At 32.3% G+C, this 20343-nt stretch overlaps 3 protein-coding genes across 3 annotated transcripts; 1 reads left to right on the plus strand and 2 right to left on the minus strand.

Annotated features, from left to right (window-relative positions):
* Positions 1–1700: 1700 nt before the first annotated feature.
* On the minus strand, positions 1701–3849 carry LOC100813605 (GTP-binding nuclear protein Ran-3). Its single transcript, XM_003522580.5, has 8 exons — positions 3684–3849; positions 3532–3601; positions 3311–3367; positions 3095–3212; positions 2655–2744; positions 2373–2552; positions 2200–2277; positions 1701–1966 (listed from the first exon to the last, which is right to left on the minus strand). Exons 1-8 carry the CDS (start codon positions 3684–3686, stop codon positions 1897–1899), a joined length of 666 nt encoding a protein of 221 aa, XP_003522628.1. The 5' UTR covers positions 3687–3849; the 3' UTR covers positions 1701–1896.
* Positions 3850–6188: 2339 nt separating this feature from the next.
* Positions 6189–8663, minus strand: LOC100814146 (GTP-binding nuclear protein Ran-3). Its single transcript, XM_003522581.5, has 8 exons — positions 8445–8663; positions 8289–8358; positions 8094–8150; positions 7870–7987; positions 7460–7549; positions 7191–7370; positions 7031–7108; positions 6189–6568 (listed from the first exon to the last, which is right to left on the minus strand). Exons 1-8 carry the CDS (start codon positions 8445–8447, stop codon positions 6499–6501), a joined length of 666 nt encoding a protein of 221 aa, XP_003522629.1. The 5' UTR covers positions 8448–8663; the 3' UTR covers positions 6189–6498.
* Positions 8664–12864: 4201 nt separating this feature from the next.
* Positions 12865–19421, plus strand: LOC100786870 (potassium channel AKT1). The gene is made up of 12 exons (XM_006578991.4): positions 12865–13137; positions 14503–14868; positions 15214–15271; positions 15537–15848; positions 16126–16371; positions 16668–16766; positions 16991–17023; positions 17119–17304; positions 17461–17655; positions 17752–17827; positions 17943–18497; positions 19080–19421. Exons 1-12 carry the CDS (start codon positions 12905–12907, stop codon positions 19355–19357), a joined length of 2637 nt encoding a protein of 878 aa, XP_006579054.1. The 5' UTR covers positions 12865–12904; the 3' UTR covers positions 19358–19421.
* Positions 19422–20343: the final 922 nt, after the last annotated feature.

A 20343-nucleotide genomic window follows, 5' to 3' on the forward strand; every position in this document is an offset into this window, starting at 1 on the left:
TTACATTTCTGATACTAGGTTAAAACTAACATCATTGTTGTTACTGTCATTATCATGATCATCACCATGACCACCATCATCATCACCAACATGACCATCACTGATAACGATTTTGATGTAAGTTAAATCTTTAAAATATTTTGATTTTTTGTTTAATAGATCTTATAAAAATTTTATGATTAAATGAGACTTTAGCTTGAATTTAAAATATTTAAATATTGACTTTTCATTTTAATCTAATCAATGAAAATAATCATTCTCATTCTCACATAGGTCATTTCATATGAAACGTCTTCTCTCTATATACACACACTAATAGGGATACAACTTTGTGCAACTTTTTTGTCTCCATAATTTTTAGACCTTTTTATCCTTAATAATATTAAAATAATAACAATAATTAATTCACTTTAATCTCTATTTTGCCCCTCACTTCTACCCCAATAAATTAATTTCTACGGCTGTCCTAGAGAACAATTACACAACAAAATTGACTTTTTTTTTTACATTTCTGATGACGTAAATATGATACAAAGTCCTAAGGAATTAACCTTTATTTTTATTTTTATTTTTTTTATTCCAACTCATTCTTACATATCTTCCTATATTTTATTTCCTGTTACTAATTACCATTTTAGTTAATTTAAAAGATCTTTATGAGATTGCAGTGAGAAACTGTCATCTGAGAATACAATTTATGGAAGAAGGGGAAGAAAAAATATTTTTTCAAAACCAAAATTATTGTGATTTTATTATGACAATTAATTATTACTTTTTTTAGCTGTGCTATCCAATTTGTTTATACTTTTTTCATATGGTGTGTATCATTCATTAAATAAAATTCAAAAATTATAATTAAAAATTAGTGTAATATACTATAATATATGAAGACTAAGTGAATAGTTATTTTAGTCCTTAAGATACATTTTGTCACATTAATCTCTAAAAGTATCTGAATAACTTCAATCGGCACAAATGTTCATTTTTTTAACATTTTTGTGCTGAAAATTAAATATGATAATCGTGAACGTGAACAAATGATCCCAGCCATCGAGAGTAGACACAGATGTGGTGTGCAGTTTGTTTATTCTCAAAAACTAACTCATTTCTAAACCGATAAACAAATAAAAAAACCAATAAAACTGATTTTAAAATCCGCGAAAACCCTTGTTTAAGTAACCTTTTTACTGGCAAAAAAAAATGATTAGAGCGCAAGTTTTTTAGAATTATTTTTCTTGTTTCGCAGTTGCAGTTTTATCAATAATCGTGGCTCCTTAATTTTCTTTTTCTAAATAATCAAAGACTAGGAAGATTTAAAGCTACTTTAAATATTTTTCATAAAATTACATTTTACTTTTTTAGAACCTCAAAAAATTAGATTAAAATAACTTACTTTTAAAATATCAAGCAATCCGACTGATTATTTATGTAGCTAGATCTAATTCTAATTTCCAAGTGACTTATAAAACTAATCCCACAATTTTAAAACGATTTCACTAAACTATCAGTTTAAATAAATAATATAGAAATCGACCGATTTGCTTCACGTTGGGTGATAAACTGTGACAAAAGGAACATAAACCCTCATTTTTCTAATCAATAGTATCGAGTTTAACTTTAAAAAAAAACCCAAAAAGGAACAAACTCTACCCTCCATCGGCTAAACCCCAATTCGCATGGTATATTAAAAGACCCCAAAATTTGTCGAAACAACCAAATCCTCATCTTTTTAACGCCCATGGTTGATATATTAAACTGAGGTTTTAAATTTAAGCAACAAATCTGGATGATAATTGATTCAGATCCTCGAATTCGCATCCAAAAATGTCAACACTACAACCCCCAACAGCACATACAGTAGCATACAAATACCAGCGCACTCAGAAAAACAGCCCTCTACTCAAAAGATTCATCATCATCGTCAGGGAGGGGCTGACTAGCAGCTGCAAGAAGCTCAGCCTCGTGCCTGCAAAAGCAACCAACAAATAAATTATAGATAATTGAATAAGGACAGTTCTCAAATGAAGAAGAACAAATGAAACAAATAAGGGATTTTGTGGACTTCATTCAAAGAAACTAAAACAAGTTAACAGTAGAAAACAGTTTGAACTTCAAAATGCAACTATGAATTCTACAATCTATGTTTTTATCCTGCTGTAGAAAGAATTAATTCAATTGAGGTCAAGGAAGATAGCTTACTGTTGCTGTGCAGCTAAATCAATTTGAACTTCTGGTGGAGCCAATGCAGGAGATTCCACAAAGTGCAAATTAGGATCACTGAAAAATTGACACAAGTAGCAAAACATTAGTTAAAAATTAAATATTTAAGTTTAATTTTCTATAACTTCACATGCAGAAACTAGTGGCTCTACCCTGCAAGTTTCCTGGCCAAATAGAGGAAAGGCTTCTCGAAATTGTAGTTGCTCTTAGCTGAAATCTCATAGTACTGCAAATTCTTCTTCCTGTGGAAAGTAACCTGCTTTGCTTTCACTTGCCTGTTCTTGACATCAACCTTGTTACCGCAAAGAACAATTGGGATGTTTTCACAGACCCTGAAAAACATGTGAGCAAAAATTACGCATGACACAAACAACATGATGCCAATAATTTAAGACAAAACATTCAAAAAGTTTTCAATGACTTCATTTACAAACCTGCAAAGATCACGGTGCCAGGTGGGAACATTTTTGTATGTTAGCCGGGCAGTAACATCAAACATTATAATAGCACATTGCCCATGGATACTGCAACATAAAACACCATTTTACAAGCATTAAAAGTTTGCATCACAACAGAATTAAATAAAAAGCTAGCGGACATTGCCAGTGAAACATTAAAAATTTCATTACAGTTCTGAAATTCTAGATATCTAACAAAATCATTAGTCATCCTAAAGACTACAAATCCATGTAACCGACATGCAAAACTACAACTCTAACACTGATACTGATAAACATAGTGAATCAAGCAGTTACAATTGTTAACTGAGTAACGAATTCCCCATTTAATCACCCACGCAGAAGAAGTTGAGATTGAAAAACCATCTTAATCGTCATAACAAACACAATCTGATACACTAAAAAAGGTGACTTACTAGTATCCATCTCTGAGGCCACCAAACTTCTCCTGTCCAGCAGTATCCCAGCAGTAGAATCGAATCTTTCCACAGTTTGTGAAAAAATCCAATGGGTGAACCTCCACACCGATGGTTGCTATTTTGGAAAAGCAAAAATGGAGAGAAAGAATAAGTTTAGGTGGAACAATATGAACAACCTTAACCTTAATTTATTTAATTATAAATTATTCTTACGCTCATATTTCTTCTCGAATTCTCCGGTGAGATGCCTTTTCACAAAGGTTGTCTTTCCTGCAAAATGTTCAATACACCATAAATATCATATGCCAAGGTATAATAACCTAGAATTTTACAAAAGAGACATGCCCCTTATAAAAAAGAATTAATAAAGAATAGAAGCTAATCGCTCAAAATAAAACGAGAAAAGGGGAAAAAAATACAAAAAAAAAACTTACCTGTGCCACCATCACCGACGATAACGAGTTTGAAACTAGGGTAATCCACGGTTTGCTGATTGGGCAAAGCCTGCAACGCAAGAGATCAAGAATAAATCGAAGGCCAACATAAAACTGAAACAAAAAAGGAGTGTTGAAAGGAGAGAGCGTACCATGGAATGAAGAGTATAGCGATGCTGCGTTAGGTTGAAGAGAATGGAAAGTGATGCAGAAGAAAGAGAGAGCACACAACGAAGCGAGGGTTTATATTGGGAGGGTTTCAAGTTCCGTATTTTGAATGAACGCGTTAACCTAACGCGGCTATATCCACCCTTTGATTACGCTCACTTCTCAATTTGAAATTCATCCGGGCTCGGCCCAACCCTAGCCCACATAAATCTTCCCACCATCACATTTGGGAGTTGATATTTCCACCGTCACTTTTTGAAAAAATAGTAGGAATAGACAAAAATGTTTATCTGCATATTTTTCTCACTCCTTCCCCTTCCTTCTTCCCCCATTCTTCTCACCACTGTTTCCACTTCTCCTTGCATTTTGTTTTTGTTTTTTTATATACAGTGAAAATATGATTTTATTGTGTTCTGGGTTGAGAATCACAACAGAATTACATTTTCGTTGTAGTTTTTGTTTTGTTTTGGAAAACACCGCAATAGAAGTACGATTTTGTTGTGATTTTCAACTAAGAATTCAACAAAATCACACTTCCCTTGTTTTATTTTTTTTTATTTTGAAAAACAACATAACAAAAGTATGATTTCGTGTTATACAGTGAGGGTGAAACAAAATCATGATTTTATTGTGTTATTTGGAGGTGGAATCAAATAACACAATGAAATTATGATTTCATTGTGTTATCTAGGGGTGATGAAAAATTACACAACTGACTCATGTTTTCGTCGTGCAATTCACGAAGGAAAAAGATGCACAACAATAACACAATTTTGTTGTGTATTCCCCTCCTCCCTCTCAATTGTATAATAGAAATATGATTCCATTGTTTAATTTTTCAGGGGAAAGTTTTAGAATATGGGTGAAATGCACTCACGTGGGTAGTGTCATTAACAAAAGTAGTAGTGTCTATAGCAATATCCTCTTCATTTTATTATTTATTGGTCTAGTATTTTGGTTCCTTGGTTCAATGAGCTGGTTCCTTAGTCTCATGAGAACTATTATTGTCACTACTAATTTTGCTAATGACACTAGAAATTAGTGTGAACTTTTTCTTTTGCCCACTCATCAAACCTTTACACCCCTTAGACTTCTCTTCACCAAAATCCCGCGCCACCCTATCCCCGTCCTCCAACACCATTGCACGACCCCCCTATGGCCAGATCCAAAATCTTTGCGACACCTTTCCTTACAACTTCCACTCTGTTGTGTCGCGCCACCAGCCCAGATCCAAAATTGCCACACCTCCGTCATGTCATGCTAACGTCATCCTCCCCATCAAGATCTACGCAACCTTGGGCCACCATCAAGTTTTGAGTGTTTGCATTGTTTTGTATTTGTGAGTGTTTTGTGTTGGTTGTGAGAATTATGTTTTCGTTAAGTACACAATTTAACCTTAATAGAAATATAATTTTATTATACATTGTACAATTAAATAATGTACAAGAGAATCGTATCATCATTACATTATTTTTCTTTGTACTTGCAAGTAACAATGAAAACATAATTATATTGTATATTTGTGGAATAAAATTGTATTTTCGTTGTGATTTATTTTTTTCACAATTTGGGAATATAGCTAAAAGACACCATGGGGATAGTGCCAATATCAATACCCTAGTCTTATTTCTTACTATTTCAAGTAAATTACATAAGACATTCTTGAAGTTTGCACTTATTGCACATGATACCCTCTATTTTGAATTCCTACAATAAACCTCATTACACAGACCCCTTGACATTTTGCCATGTAACTACACATTAGTTTTTTTTTTAATAAAAAATATCCTCATCTTCATTTAACACTTGCAAACAGAGAATTATTTGCAAAATACCTTAAGAACACAAGAAAATCTGTCAGAACTTAATTTTTGTTTTCTATCAGATTTTTTATTTCACATCAAGTAATTACAGATCAAAATTCGTAAATCAAGCTATTTTAAAACTCTTAAGCATCACCAGCAACATTTACACTTACCTAATCACGTTAATTTTTACTTCCAAGAGAAAAAAAGAACATTGAAAGTTACAAATCATATCCTTAAAACATGGAGAAATTTTTTCAAAAGTTTCACAAAAGAATTAAATAGAATGGATTGGAACACCCAATTTTGCTTCAAACAAGATATCAAAACTAAAATTTTAACACATTTCAGTCTATAGGGTTTCTAAAATATACTACAAAGTAATAAGAAAAAATCCAAGGAAGGAAGATTTTCAGAAAGAAACTATTTCATGGGTTAAAAAAAAACAGAGGAATACATTAACGTCAAGCATCGTTGTCAGAATCCGTTTTAAGCACAACTCAAATATGAAGCTAGATAAATCTCCAGACACCACATGACGTTATAAAGTGACCGTTTACAAGAAAACAAAGGCCAAAATACATAAACCATTCACGCCAATGGAATGTATACGAATATGTACGTAATGTTTTCGACATTGTTCACTGAATATTAAATTGACTTCACCAAACTAGTCGTTTTAAATAGGAGGAAATAAGCCAATATCATTTCTTGTTGGAGGGACAAACTCGAGAAGCAAAATAGCACTTGGCACAAACAGCCTTGTTTGCTCTTTCCCCCGTGTCTCTCTGTTCAAGAGAGCCAAATCACACAAACACACGCACTACAGCCCTTGGCCACAAGGATATGTCAAACTATTGGGAGAGATTTTTAATTAAAGCAAAATGATTAAATTTCTGATACTCAAATCCGCATCCAAAAAATGTCAACAATACACCCCCCCAAAATACATATCATAGCATACGCAGTAACACGACTCAGAAAAAGCACAATTTTACTCAAAAGATTCATCATCATCGTCAGGAAGGGGCTGACTAGCAGCTGCAAGAAGCTCAGCTTCGTGTCTGCAAAAGCAACCAACAAATAAATTATTGATAATTGAATAGGAACAATTCCCAATTGAAGAAGAACAAATGAAACACAAGGAATTTTGTGGACTTCATTAAAGAAACTAAACACTAATATGCCATTCTAACAAAACGAAGGACTAGTTTGTTTAAACTTATTTATTAAAATATGAATTTATTTTAATAAAATAACCAAATTTCTATTTTTTAGTGTTTGTTCTAAATTGTTTCTGCTAAGAAGTTTAAAGAAACAAATACTATCTGCTTTTTTAAAAAATGATTATATAAAAGACACTTATTTTAAAGTTGCTTTTTTAAAGTTAAAACAAACTCACCCTAAAACAAGTTAACATAAGAAAACAGTTTGAACTTCGAAATGCAATGCAACTATGAATTCTACAATCTATGTTTTTATCCTGCTGTAGAAAGAACTAATTCAGGTCAAGGAAGATAGCTTACTGTTGCTGTGCAGCTAAATCAATTTGAACTTCTGGTGGAGCCAATGCAGGAGATTCCACAAAGTGCAAGTTAGGATCACTGCAAAATTGACACAAATAGCAAAACATAAGTTAGATTAAATATTTAAGTTTTTCTCTAACTTATTATGTAATGGCTTTACCCTGCAAGTTTCCTGGCCAAATAGAGGAAAGGCTTCTCGAAATTGTAGTTGCTCTTCGCTGAAATCTCATAATACTGCAAATTCTTCTTCCTGTGGAAGGTAACCTGCTTTGCCTTCACTTGCCTGTTCTTGACATCAACCTTGTTACCACAAAGAACAATTGGGATGTTTTCACAGACCCTGAAAAATCAGTTGAGCAGAAAATGTCCATCATCTGATGTAAAAACCTTGGAGCTAAATTATCAGATGAAAGGACTTGATTTACGAACCGGCAAAGATCCCGGTGCCAGGTAGGGACATTTTTGTATGTTAGACGGGCAGTAACATCAAACATTATAATCGCACATTGCCCATGGATACTGCAACACAAGACGCCATGTCAACAGGATGTAAAACAGATGCATAAAGGAACACGACTGAAGACCACTGTACCAAGAACCCAAGCAGGAACCATAGGTGAAAGCTCTCATCATGCAAACAGAATAACCCTCCGAGTCCTCAAACACTATTCTAAACATTAACTAAGATACAAGAAACTTAAATTTTAACCATTAGAATAAAATGATTACGCATGTTATTATGTATAATAACAGAGCCCATCTATACTAATGATTATCATTCGCACAAAAAAATTAGACAACAGTGAAAAAGGGGTGTCTCGTAGCCAAAAAAGACTTACTAATATCCATCTCTGAGGCCACCAAACTTCTCTTGTCCAGCAGTATCCCAACAGTAGAAGCGAATCTTTCCGCAGTTTGTGAAGAAATCCAATGGGTGAACCTCCACTCCAATGGTCGCTATTTCGAACAAGCAAAAAATCAAGAAGACAAATAAGACAATCGCAAACAGAGATGAACATCTAACCCAAATCCTTAAACACAAATAACAAAGAAAGAATCATACGTTCGTATTTTTTCTCGAATTCACCGGTAAGATGCCTTTTCACGAACGTTGTCTTTCCTGCAAGTGTTCAAAACAAAAATTAATAATAAAACTCGTATTCCTAAGGCTGTGCAAAAATAAGCTCCAACCTAGATCGTTACGGGAAAAAACTTCAAAACACAAGTACATCAATTAACGAAAATAGAAGAATCTGACCTGTACCGCCGTCACCGACGATGACGAGTTTGAAACTAGGGTAATCCACGGTTTGCTGATTGGGCAAAGCCTACAGTCGCAACAGATCGAATTCGAATCATCAAAAGATGCAAGAAAATTAGAAAACAAAGTGTTTGCGCAACAGACAGAGCGTACCATGATAGATCGAGAGAGAGAGAGAGAGAGGGTTTAGAGCGTAGAGTAGAACTGTGTGGATTCGAGGCGTTGTAGATGATGGTGTTTGAGAGCGTGAAAAGAAGCGAAGGTTTTATAGTGGAAGGAAGGGTTTTCTAGTTTGGAGCTGCGAGAGCGACTCTTCCAGCGTCAACATGACGCAGCATTCTCCACCCTTGGATTCAATCTCAATTTCAAATTTCAAATAACCATGTTAGTCCATTGTCAAACATATTTGTTAATAATATTTTATTGATTTTTTTTTCTTCCGGCTCTTTAGGGATAAGAATAAGTTAAATAATCATTTTTTTCATGTGTAATTTGTTTATAAATGTATTTTTGAAAGATAAAAATATAAAATTTAATTTGAAAAGGATTAAAATTATGACAAATATATTAACTTCCGTCTTTAATAAAATAACCTATGTGACACAAGAAGAAAAAAAAAACTAAAATGATTGTGTGCGTGTTATGAGTGACTTTTACATATAATTGATTAGTTAATGTTAAATTATGTTATGCATAATTAAGCACTATTTATTATTGTTGTAGGAAATAATCTTCATACCTCCACCAATGTCAATTGCGTTTAGACCGCCTTCTGTTAAACATCAAATAGAAATTCATTGGGCAATAAAACGCAAATACATTTGGATATTGTAATACCCAAACTCTCTCACTTCAAAATTGATGAGGAGTGACAAATGATAAAACTTTAGCTAGCTAGGAAACAAAACCCTGAAGCCTATTAAATCAAGTGGGTGTAACTGTATACGGTTTGTTAACTGGTTATGTTGATGTTTAACCTAGTGTTATTGGAGTTGAAATCAATTTACTTGTGCAGCAATAATTGCAACCATAAACATATTTAATTTTTATTTTTTTATATATTCTCATCTATCTAAGAAAGATTCTTTTTATATAAGAAAATATGCAATTAAATAAAAAAGACTATGTATTAATTTTTTTATAGCTTCAATCTTTGTAAAGTCAAATCTAATGAGATATTTACTCATCTATCATAAAGGTGAATATACATATAGTAATATAAGTCAAGTATATTTTTTTTCTCTTTAAAGCCACATTCCTTACCTAAGCATTTGATTTCAACTCCAATAACACTAAGTTAAACATCAACATAACCATCAACATAACCAGTTAGCAAATCGTATACAGTTACACCCACTCGATTTAATAGGCTTCAGGGTTTTGTTTCCTAGCTAGCTAAAGTTTTGTCATTTGTCACTCCTCATCAATTTTGAAGTGAGAGAGTTTGGGTATTACAATGTCCAAATGTATTTGCGTTTTATTGCCTAATGAATTTCTATTTGGGGCAATTCTTTTTCATGTATCCATTCTTCTTACAAAAGAAACACTTTGTCACCTTCTTAATATCAACTTAAGGTGGTATTTTACCATTCTCCTTCTGATTAGCTTGAGATTAAGTTGATTTGTTCTTCTGACAAGCAGTTGTCAGTAATGCACTCTCATTCATCTCCATTATAAGTCTTTCTTCTTCCTGGACATATATGGTCATTAATTCATTGATAGACCATTTGTCCTTATGTGTGTTATAGGAAATCTTAAATGAGTCATATTCCGACGGAAGGGTGTTTACAATGAAGTGGACCAGAAAGGACTAAGATATATCAACATCTTGTTTCTTAAGTTGAGCTGAAATATCTCACATTTGCATTATGTACTCACGCACACCTTTCACACTGGTGAGCCGAAGAGAGGAAAACTTCATGATCAGGGTGCTTGTTAAAGATTTATCTAAAGTGATGAACTGGTCATTAATAACCTTAAGCAAGTCTCGAGCCTTTTCATGTTGGTCAATTGAACCACATATCCCAGCTGAAATTTTGGTCTTAATGAACATCATACTGAGTCGGTTGGATTGCTCCCACTGCTCATATAACGCAACACCAATTGGACTACTTTCATCAGTGATTGATTGCAGGCGGTTCGTATTTCCTTATAGCATATTCTATGTCCATCCACCCCAATTGTAGAAGAATTCTCTCCTTTTCACATCCTATAGTTATCTCCTTTGAGTTTGGAAACATCATATTGAATATCAGAAAAACTAATAGTTTGAGAAGATGCAAAAATCCAAAGGCTTATGTCAAAATTTGAAACATATTAATCTTAATTGTATGTTTTACTAATGTAAACATATCAGAAAATTGAATCTTGTGACTTAAAAATTTTATGTGGGCTAAATTTTTAATTCAATAAGAAATAATTAAAATTTATGATAGAATAATCAAATTACATACTCAATTTCATGCTTTATGGGTACAACATGAAAATAATTTGATTTTCTATCACAAATATTTACTTTATGATAAAACTGACAAATTATACATACCTCATAATTCCCGTAGGTAAACCATAAAAAATAATATGTTATTTTATCCTAATTAATTATACAAATATGATAAAAATTCATGTGAGATAAATTAAATTTATTATATAAAGTACAATTAATCATAATGTTATGCCTAATTCCTTATATGATCATTAAACAACTTAATATATAATTTTAATCAAATTATAGATGATATGACTAATCAATAATTAATCAAAATTATAAAGATCACTTAGACATAAAACTTAATCATATGAGAATAAATCATATTATGTATTTCAAGATTAATATATAATACAATGATGAATAAAATTTTCATATATAATTTCATAATTAAAATATAATATTATGCATTTGATTTCATATATATATATATATAGAATAATTTTTTTTAAAAATATATTCATGCATAAAATAAATTAAAACTCCATAAATTATAAAAGTAAATAGAAAAACATAAGATTATAAGATAGAAAAAATAAATAACTTTCATAGAACCTTAGATGACTCGGTGGCTCACGCTAGCTCTAGAGCGAGTACGCACAAATAAATAATGTATTGTATCAAATAAAAATTGAAAGATATGAAAGATACTCGTTTGATCAGTTATTTATTTATTTGAAAGTAAAATATATTATTATCGATCGAGGATAAGTATAATGAAAAAATGGAACATCAACTTTAAAAAGAATTTGCACGGCATTGATGCTAACCAGTGGATTTGATTGAAAGTAAATATATCGATCTAAATATAAAAATATAATTATTATTTTAAAAGAATCATTCGTAATATATTAATCTACATAAAATAAAAATAAGTAATTAATTATTCTTATGGTGAGCAATGTCGCACACATTAAAAATCCTATATACACACACGGTAATATTTTAGTTTGCACATTACATAAAATAAATGTTTATTTTGTACCAATAAAATTTATAACAAATTAATATTTCTTAATATATTTATTATATTATAATTAAAATATGTATTAAATAATTAATTTTGAAAATATAAATTATATTCTAAATTTATGATGAATAAATATTTATATTGTAATATATTTTTATTTTTAATTATTAAAAATAATAAATTAAAAGAGATAAAAAATAAATTGAACTATTTAGTTGACATTAAAAATATAAGAAAGTATATAAAGAGTGTGGTTGATTTTTAAAAATCATACATACATATATATATATATATATATATATATATATATATATATATAAAGTTTTAATATTATTCTAATATGAATTAATCCTAATTTTAGTTAGATTTTTGACTATTGGACTTTCACATACTATATCAATTTCTTGATTCTAATAATTTATCCACATGCTTTTCTCCTCAATTTCAAAAGCCGTATTTCATATATATATAATATAGTTTACATATTAAAAAATATTTATTTATTATAAATTATATAAAATAAGCATATATCTTAATATATATATATATATAAATTAGAGTTTCTCTAAAATAATAGTTATAATCCGTGAAACAAACATTCCGGTACAATAAGAATCCAAAGATAAGGTAAAAAAGAAAATGCTACGTAAAGTAAGACTATCGAGCACGGAATGCATGCCTGTGATCACGTTTCTAATTTGAGTTTGAGGCAGTTATAGAAAGATACGTGATTTCCGAAACTTCTTATATATATATATATATATGAATCAAATTACATAATTTTCACAATTATTATATTATTTTATAAAATTTTAAATATATTAAAATATAAATGATTTGATCTCTCCTTTATATATATATATATATATATATTTACATTTATATCATATCATATTATGTTATGCAACAAAAATCACCAGCAATTTAATTTGATTGGTTGGGTTTTGATCGATACCACACATAGAAGAACCAACACATATATGCATAATCTTACCTGTGTACCTATCTATCGCCATTCCTTTTTAACCCCCGAAACACATGCACGTAATAAACAACGAAGCTAAGTTTGAAAGGAACACCTTTGAAGTTTGGCACAAAAAAAAGAAAGGGTTTCTCTCTGACCGGCCAAGAAAGTGCAAGAAATTAAACTCACCAATGTCAACGACGCATGCGAAGAAGATGTTTGCAAGGTTTTGTTTCTGCCATGATGAGGCTGCGGATGATGAGAGACATAGAAACCACATAGAGTTTGATCAAATGACGAATGAAGGAAGCCAATACAGCCTCACCGGCATTCCGCTTCCGCCTCTCGGCGCCACTAGCGCTGGCCACTCCGGGAGACACAAGCTCCGGAGTTACATTGTCTCGCGGTACAACCCTCGTTACAGGTATGCTATTTTTTTTTAGGATGCTTTAGGTTTTACCGGTAGTGGTTGTTGTATAGAGAGAGAGATAGAGTTTTTGATACTGCAAATTATTGCAGTCCAGATATAATAACAATATGGTCCCAGTAGTTGAAGAATGGATGGAAACCTAGAGGCAAAAGAAATATAATATTTGGATGCATAAAATGCTATGTGACGCCTAATGAAAAAAAACATAAAAGAGAGAAAAAAATATAGATATTACAGTAAATAAAATAATGTGATACGAAAAAGATGATCAGAAATGATAGGCTTTAGTTAAATTTTGAAAAAATTGATTGTCCAAAACTATTGCTCTAGGCAAAAAGTGTTAGGTCAATGAATTAGGATGTGATGAATAGTGGAGCTAGCAGCGTATTTTAGGAGATTCTCTGTTTACTCAACACTTTTTTGTTTTTGCTAGGTTAGATATTATAATAAAAGAAGTATTAAAAGAAGTCACTTTTTAACACCTTTAATCTAAAATACTTTCTACTGTTGATTAAAGGTTTTTTTTTTTTTGAAAACTGTAAAATTATGAGTTAGAATTGATAAATAAGAAAATAAATTTATAATAACTTTCAATTAATAGTAAAATAGTGTTTAAAAAAGTGTGTTACTAACAAATGTTTTTAACAAGGAAAGGGTTGTAGAAAGGGAAGGCAACTAGACTTTTCTTTGAATTTGGTTCACATGAAATAGCCACTCTTCCTCAATGCTTAGTGGAGTTTTCACATGCTGATTTTGTGAGCGAGGCTTTGCTAGCCACAACCGTAGTATAACCGCTACTAAGAAGTTGGGAATGTGATAACATGCCCAACTAAGGAGAAACGACTTAGATTTTGTGACCATTTCCTAATTTTTACAGTCTACAGACCCATTCATGAAAACCTAAAAAAGGCACTATATCACAATTTTGAAAACATTGGCTTACCTGTTATTACAGGTTGGTTTTTACTGGGACAACACAGAATCAAGTCCATCCTAACATTCACCCAGTTTAAGTATTTATATATTTATATATACTGTTAACAAACAAAAATAATATACATGATTTTAGTTTTGTTTAAAGTAAACTCTAATTCTAGACTAACTAATTAATGAAAAAAACTGTTGCTAAGAGAGTAGGCCTAGTATTGTTTGTCACGAGTATCAGTCCCAACAACATTGCCTTTTCCTGCAAGACACAAGTGATCTTAAATAAATAAAAAAACATATACCATGTTATGTATTTCAGGTTCTTGTTACATTTTTTTAGTTATACACCCACTATAATCACTTATAACAATACATTATGTCACGTAATTAATTAATTAATGTTTCTTTTCATGCTTCATTGGGGTGATGCAGATTGTGGAACACGTTTCTGGTGTTGTTAGTTTTCTACACTGCATTTGTTTGCCCTTTTGAGTTTGGATTCCTTAGTGATCCATCGCTTCCTCTTTCCATTGTTGACAATGTGGTGAACGGTTTTTTTGCCATTGACATTGTTCTGACCTTCTTTGTTGCCTACCTCGACAAGACTACGTATCTGCTCGTGGATGAACCAAAGCTCATTGCCTCGAGATATCTTAAAACATGGTTTGCCTTTGATGTCATTGCCACCATCCCTGCTGAAATTGCCCGCGACTCGTTGCCCCCTGATTTAAAGTCATATGGCGTGTTCAACATGCTCCGACTTTGGCGTCTCCGTCGAGTTAGTGCCATGTTTGCAAGGTACTAGTTCATGCATCAACACTGTAATTTTTTTTTCCATCAAATCATAATTTGATATATACCGGTTGGTTGTTGACTTTTACAGAAATTACCTTAAAAGTTATATCTACTATAATTTTTTATCACACGTCGGTGTATAGAAATTAATATTAGTTGGTGGACAATTCATGTTTAGAGAAGTTTCAAACGTTTCTTTATCTTGAATTCATAACAAGTAACAACTTATTATTTGTAAGTTTAATTAAAGGCAAAAAATTAAACTCATAGGCATGAGTTGGGGCAGAACATTTTTTTATTGGATTACATAGAAATTGATTGTGACATTCCTTCTCTTCTCTGTGTCAGATTAGAAAAGGACAGAAATTATAACTACTTCTGGGTGCGCTGTTCAAAGCTTATATGTGTAAGTATTTCCTTTATTAAAGGATTTACTTGGAATAGACTAATTATTAGCATCAAGATTTTTTTACATCAATCATGAATTGTCATATTATTGAAAATCATTGACTTTTGTGATAAGTTTTAAAAATCATACCTAAAATCTTATCTAATGGGTTGACAGTGTATTAAAATTAAATTCACTATTTTATTACACATTAATTTCTTTCTTGTTATATCGGTGATTTAATGAGTATACAATAACCTAACTTATAACTTTGCATTTGTAGGTTACTCTATTTTCAATGCATTTTGCTGCCTGCATTTTCTATTTTCTTGCTTTAGATCGTGACCCAAGTTCAACATGGCTTAGCCTGGTTTCTGAAGACGCTCAAAGCAGTGTTTGGAAGCGCTACGTAACATCAATGTACTGGTCCATAGTGACTCTTGCAACAGTCGGTTATGGTGACTTGCATCCTGTAAGTACCAGGGAGATGGTGTTTGACATATTTTATATGCTCTTTAACCTCGGACTAACGGCATATCTCATCGGAAACATGACAAACTTGATTGTTCATGGAACAAGCAGAACTAGGAAATATGTGAGTATATATCATTATCATCATTTAAATCATAAAGACTTTCACAATTTTCTTGTCCTGAATGGTTTTGGAGTCCTCTTTGGCAAGTCAATATTTATTCTTGACAAATGGTAAGGACTTGATACATTTGTTAATGAGGTAAAACTAAGAAGTCCACAAATCACATCTTTATTATTGGAGTTCTAAAATACAAATGCTGGTTCTTCATTTCTTTCTTCCTAAGAGGCCCATTAATATTCTGATGTTTCTTTTTGGTGGTTGCTTTGTGGCATGTCAGAGAGACACGGTGCAAGCTGCCACAGGTTTCGCCCATCGGAATCAGTTACCTATCCGCTTGGAAGAACAGATGCTTGCTCATTTGTTTTTGAAGTACAGAACTGATTTAGAAGGATTGCAGCAACAAGAAATTATTGAATCCCTTCCAAAGGCTATTAGGTCTAGCATCTCACACTACCTATTCTATCCACTTGTGGACAAGGTGTACTTGTTTCATGGAGTGTCAAGTGACCTACTCTTTCAACTGGTAATACTCTCTTGACTTTTGGTCTTGCTATATAATTCTATGACCATGGTGCTAAGAACATGACAGTTTGAAGCTTGAGTGTAAACATCAATTAGTAATCAACATGAGATTCTTTCTTCACGTGTTTATTAATCAATCAACATCTCACATTCAATCCAAAATAGATTCATCTAACTTATACGAGCTCAAAGAACAGCTAGGTTGTATGTCGGCTTCCTGGTAGTCCTTGTATATTAGAAGTTTAATAACATTGCTTTATGTGCATATCTTGAACTGTTGAAATTGAAAATTTGAAGGTCACGGAGATGAGGGCCGAGTATTTTCCTCCAAAGGAAGATGTGATTTTGCAGAATGAAGCGCCAACAGACCTTTATATCGTTGTTACTGGTGCTGCAGTAAGAATCTACGCCCTCTCTTTATTTCCATTCACTTCGTATATGCTCTGTGTGGTATCTAGAAAAGTAGGAGGGGTGTAACATGATGCAAATAAGAAAATCAATTGTTTTTTGTTTTGTTAAGATTAATTAATTTCTGTTTATTGCATATGGAATGTGCACTTCTGAAATGTTCTTTCCCCAATCCAAAAAGAAACTGAACTTCATTTTCTTCTGACTGTCAGGAACTCATCATTAGAAAGAATGGAATGGAACAGGTAAGTCTGGTTACATTATTAACACTTTTATGAATCATCCCTGCCATTGTGAAGACTTGTCTCTATATAAAGCATGTGGTCCGCAATAATTGCAGGTCATTGGTGAGGTAGGATTTGGAGATATAGTTGGAGAAATTGGAGTTCTATGTTACAGGCCACAGACGTTTACAGTTCGAACCAAACGATTGAGCCAAATTCTGCGCTTGAACCGTACTACATTTCTAAATCTTGTTCATTCAAATATTGGAGATGGGACAATAGTCATGAACAATTTTCTCCAGGTATATGAGCAACGATGACTTGTGTATATTCTAGAATGATTCTAATTGCTAACTAGTTACATTTTAGATTCATTCACACAATATTTTGTACACACATCCTTTCAATTTGTAGTTTCTGTATAACATTGTCTTCATTACTAATACTTTGTTGCGCAGCATTTGCAAGAATCAAGGTATCCAGGGATGGATGCAATTTTGGCAGAAACGGAGGCCATGCTTGCTCGGGGAAAAATGGACATGCCCATTACCACATGCTTTGCAGCAAGCAGAAATGATGATCTATTATTGCATCGTTTGCTTAAGAAGGGTTCAGATCCAAATGAATTAGATAAGAATGGAAAGACAACACTGGTTTGTAGATTTTCTCTCGCATGAACACATGCATTAGTATATATGTATAATAAACACAACACTAGATGCTTAAAACTTTATTTTCTCATGTAACAGCATATTGCAGCTTCCAAAGGCAATGAGCATTGTGTAAATTTGCTTCTAGAATATGGTGCAGACCCCAATAGCAAAGGTACTCTTTAGCCCTGTTTGGAACATTTACTTACAACCTTTTTCATACCGCAAAATGCGCTAGTACTGGTGATATCTCTAGACTCTAATCGCTTTTTTTTTTTTTATCTACACAGATATGGATGGAAGTGTCCCACTATGGGAAGCAATGAAGGGTAGGCATGAATCTGTGATGAAAATTCTCATAGACAATGGTGCAGACATATCTTTAGCCAATGCAGGCCATCTAGCATGCAGTGCTGTTGAGCAAAATAACATGGAATTGCTCAAGGAAATTATTCAATGTGGCGTGGATGTGACACAACCTAAAAAGAATGGAATCACTGCTCTTCATACTGCAATAGCTGAAGGAAACACTGAGATGATTAACTTCCTTGTAGACCAAGGAGCAGACATTGACATGCCAGATGCTAATGGGTGGACTCCTAGGGTTATGGCAGAACAACACGGACGCGAAGAAATTAGAAATATATTTGATAACATCAAAGAGAGCAGAAAACCAAGTGTTATTCCAATACCAAGGAATGACAACAGGAGTGGGAGGTTTCAAATTGATCCAAGCATGCCTGCCATAACCCAAGAAAGCATGTCACTGCTACCTTATCATGGGAGAAGGTCTTCCAGCTCTTTTGATAATTCCATTTTTGGAATGATCTCAATTGCCAATCGTGGTACGTATATCTTGGAACAAATTGATGATCGAGTAATGTTATATCCTCCTACAAAACTTTCTACAACTTTGTAAAGAAAGTATTAAATACAAAAGTAAATGCATTTAACGTCATGGAAATATAAAACATATTCAATATTAACCATACGAAGAAAGAAGTGATCAGTAGGAGGATTTAAAATTATTCTTGGTGAATTTTAACTTGAACAACTTCTTTTCTGATGCCCCCAAAACAGTTAGCAAGTTCTGAGTTACATTTTGCATATTATAATAAAAAATTAATTGGAATACATTGTAAACCAATCTTGAACTACCATATCATTGAAAATCATTAAACTTCTGTAATGCTGAAGTTAATTTAGTTGACAATGTAAACATCCTTATACTAACAACATATTAAAACTCTTTCAACTTTTTAATATTTAACTAGTATCTTGAGAATAATTGCTAGGAGGACCCATAATTTAAATCCAAGAATGGATACATGAAAAAGAAGAAGCATGCTACTAAAAAATATGAAGTCTTTTTTTTTTTTTCCTTTGGCTATCAGATTGATGGATTATGTTTTGATTTAACTATGCAGGTAAGGTATCTGAAGGCCGTAGCAGTAATAGAGGGAACGTGAATGGATTAACCAGAGTGACACTTAGTTGTCCTGAAAAGGGTGAACATGCTGGAAAACTTGTTTTGCTGCCCAAGACCCTTGAAGAGCTGCTAGATATTGGTGCCAGAAAGTTTGATATATCTGCCACCAAAATTTTGACCATAGATGGAGCTGAAGTGGACGATATAAATCTTTTAAGAGATGGTGATCATCTTATTATTGCCGGTACTTGTATTGAAGAGGAAAACAAGAATTGATTCCCATACCATTATTTTTTTCTCATGGGGTATCCATTGCAATGCAATAGTATCTTGTCACTAACCTTTTTTTTTCTTCTGCTTCTTAGTTTTCTCTTCGAAGTACCTTTTTGTAACTTGTAGATGACAAAGTTATTCCATCCCTCCCCTCCAGCTGATTTAAGACTAGTCTATAGTGGAAAGTGGATAAACAAAAAAAAAATAGCATTTTTCCCCCTTCAATTTGTATAATTAAAAACAGTTTTGATGTTATTATAAAATCTGTTTTGCAAGAATTGTTCAGTTTACAGTTGAAGAAACTGGTAATCTTGTTTGAAAAAACAGAAAATCGAAAGAAACAATATTAATTAGTAGCAATGTGGGTTAAATGATTTGCGGGCTAAAAATTTATGAGGCGAAAAAATATTGCGCAGACTTCTTTTTAACACAAAAAAATTACAAGTTAACAAGTTCTAAAATAAGTAAAAACTTCTTTAATTTTAGAAATGAAAAGGAAATTTTTTTTTGACTTCCTTAACCAACTAGGAAGTTTCATTAAATGCAGGTTAACATTAGAACTTAGAAGTACAAGGCTGGAAATATGTTTAATTTTTTATATGCAAATTCTATTTTTTTTTCTTCGAAACTAAAGAGGTTCAGCGTATGCCTGATTTTCTTTTCACGTTTTTTATGCGCTTTTTGTCTTACCGTGCAACCAAATTTGCGCTTAAAGCCACACAATAGTTGCCATTTTTGCTCAAAAACCAAGTCGAATGTTGTTTAGTAATAACAAAAAGTACTTATATTGCGAGAACAGTGAACTCTTAATATTGTAGGTATCAACTATCAGTACGAACTTCAAGTCTTGGTATACAGCTGTAATAAATACTCAAAGGGAAAATTTTCAGTTATAATAATTCTACCCGCTCAAACATAAGTGCATCTGGTAAAAAATACATGGTCTAGACAAAAAAAAAACCCTATCAACTACAAGCATAATTTGCGTA

The sequence above is a fragment of the Glycine max genome, chromosome 4 (genome assembly GCF_000004515.6).
Source record: "Glycine max cultivar Williams 82 chromosome 4, Glycine_max_v4.0, whole genome shotgun sequence".
NCBI classification, from domain to species: Eukaryota; Viridiplantae; Streptophyta; class Magnoliopsida; order Fabales; family Fabaceae; genus Glycine; species Glycine max.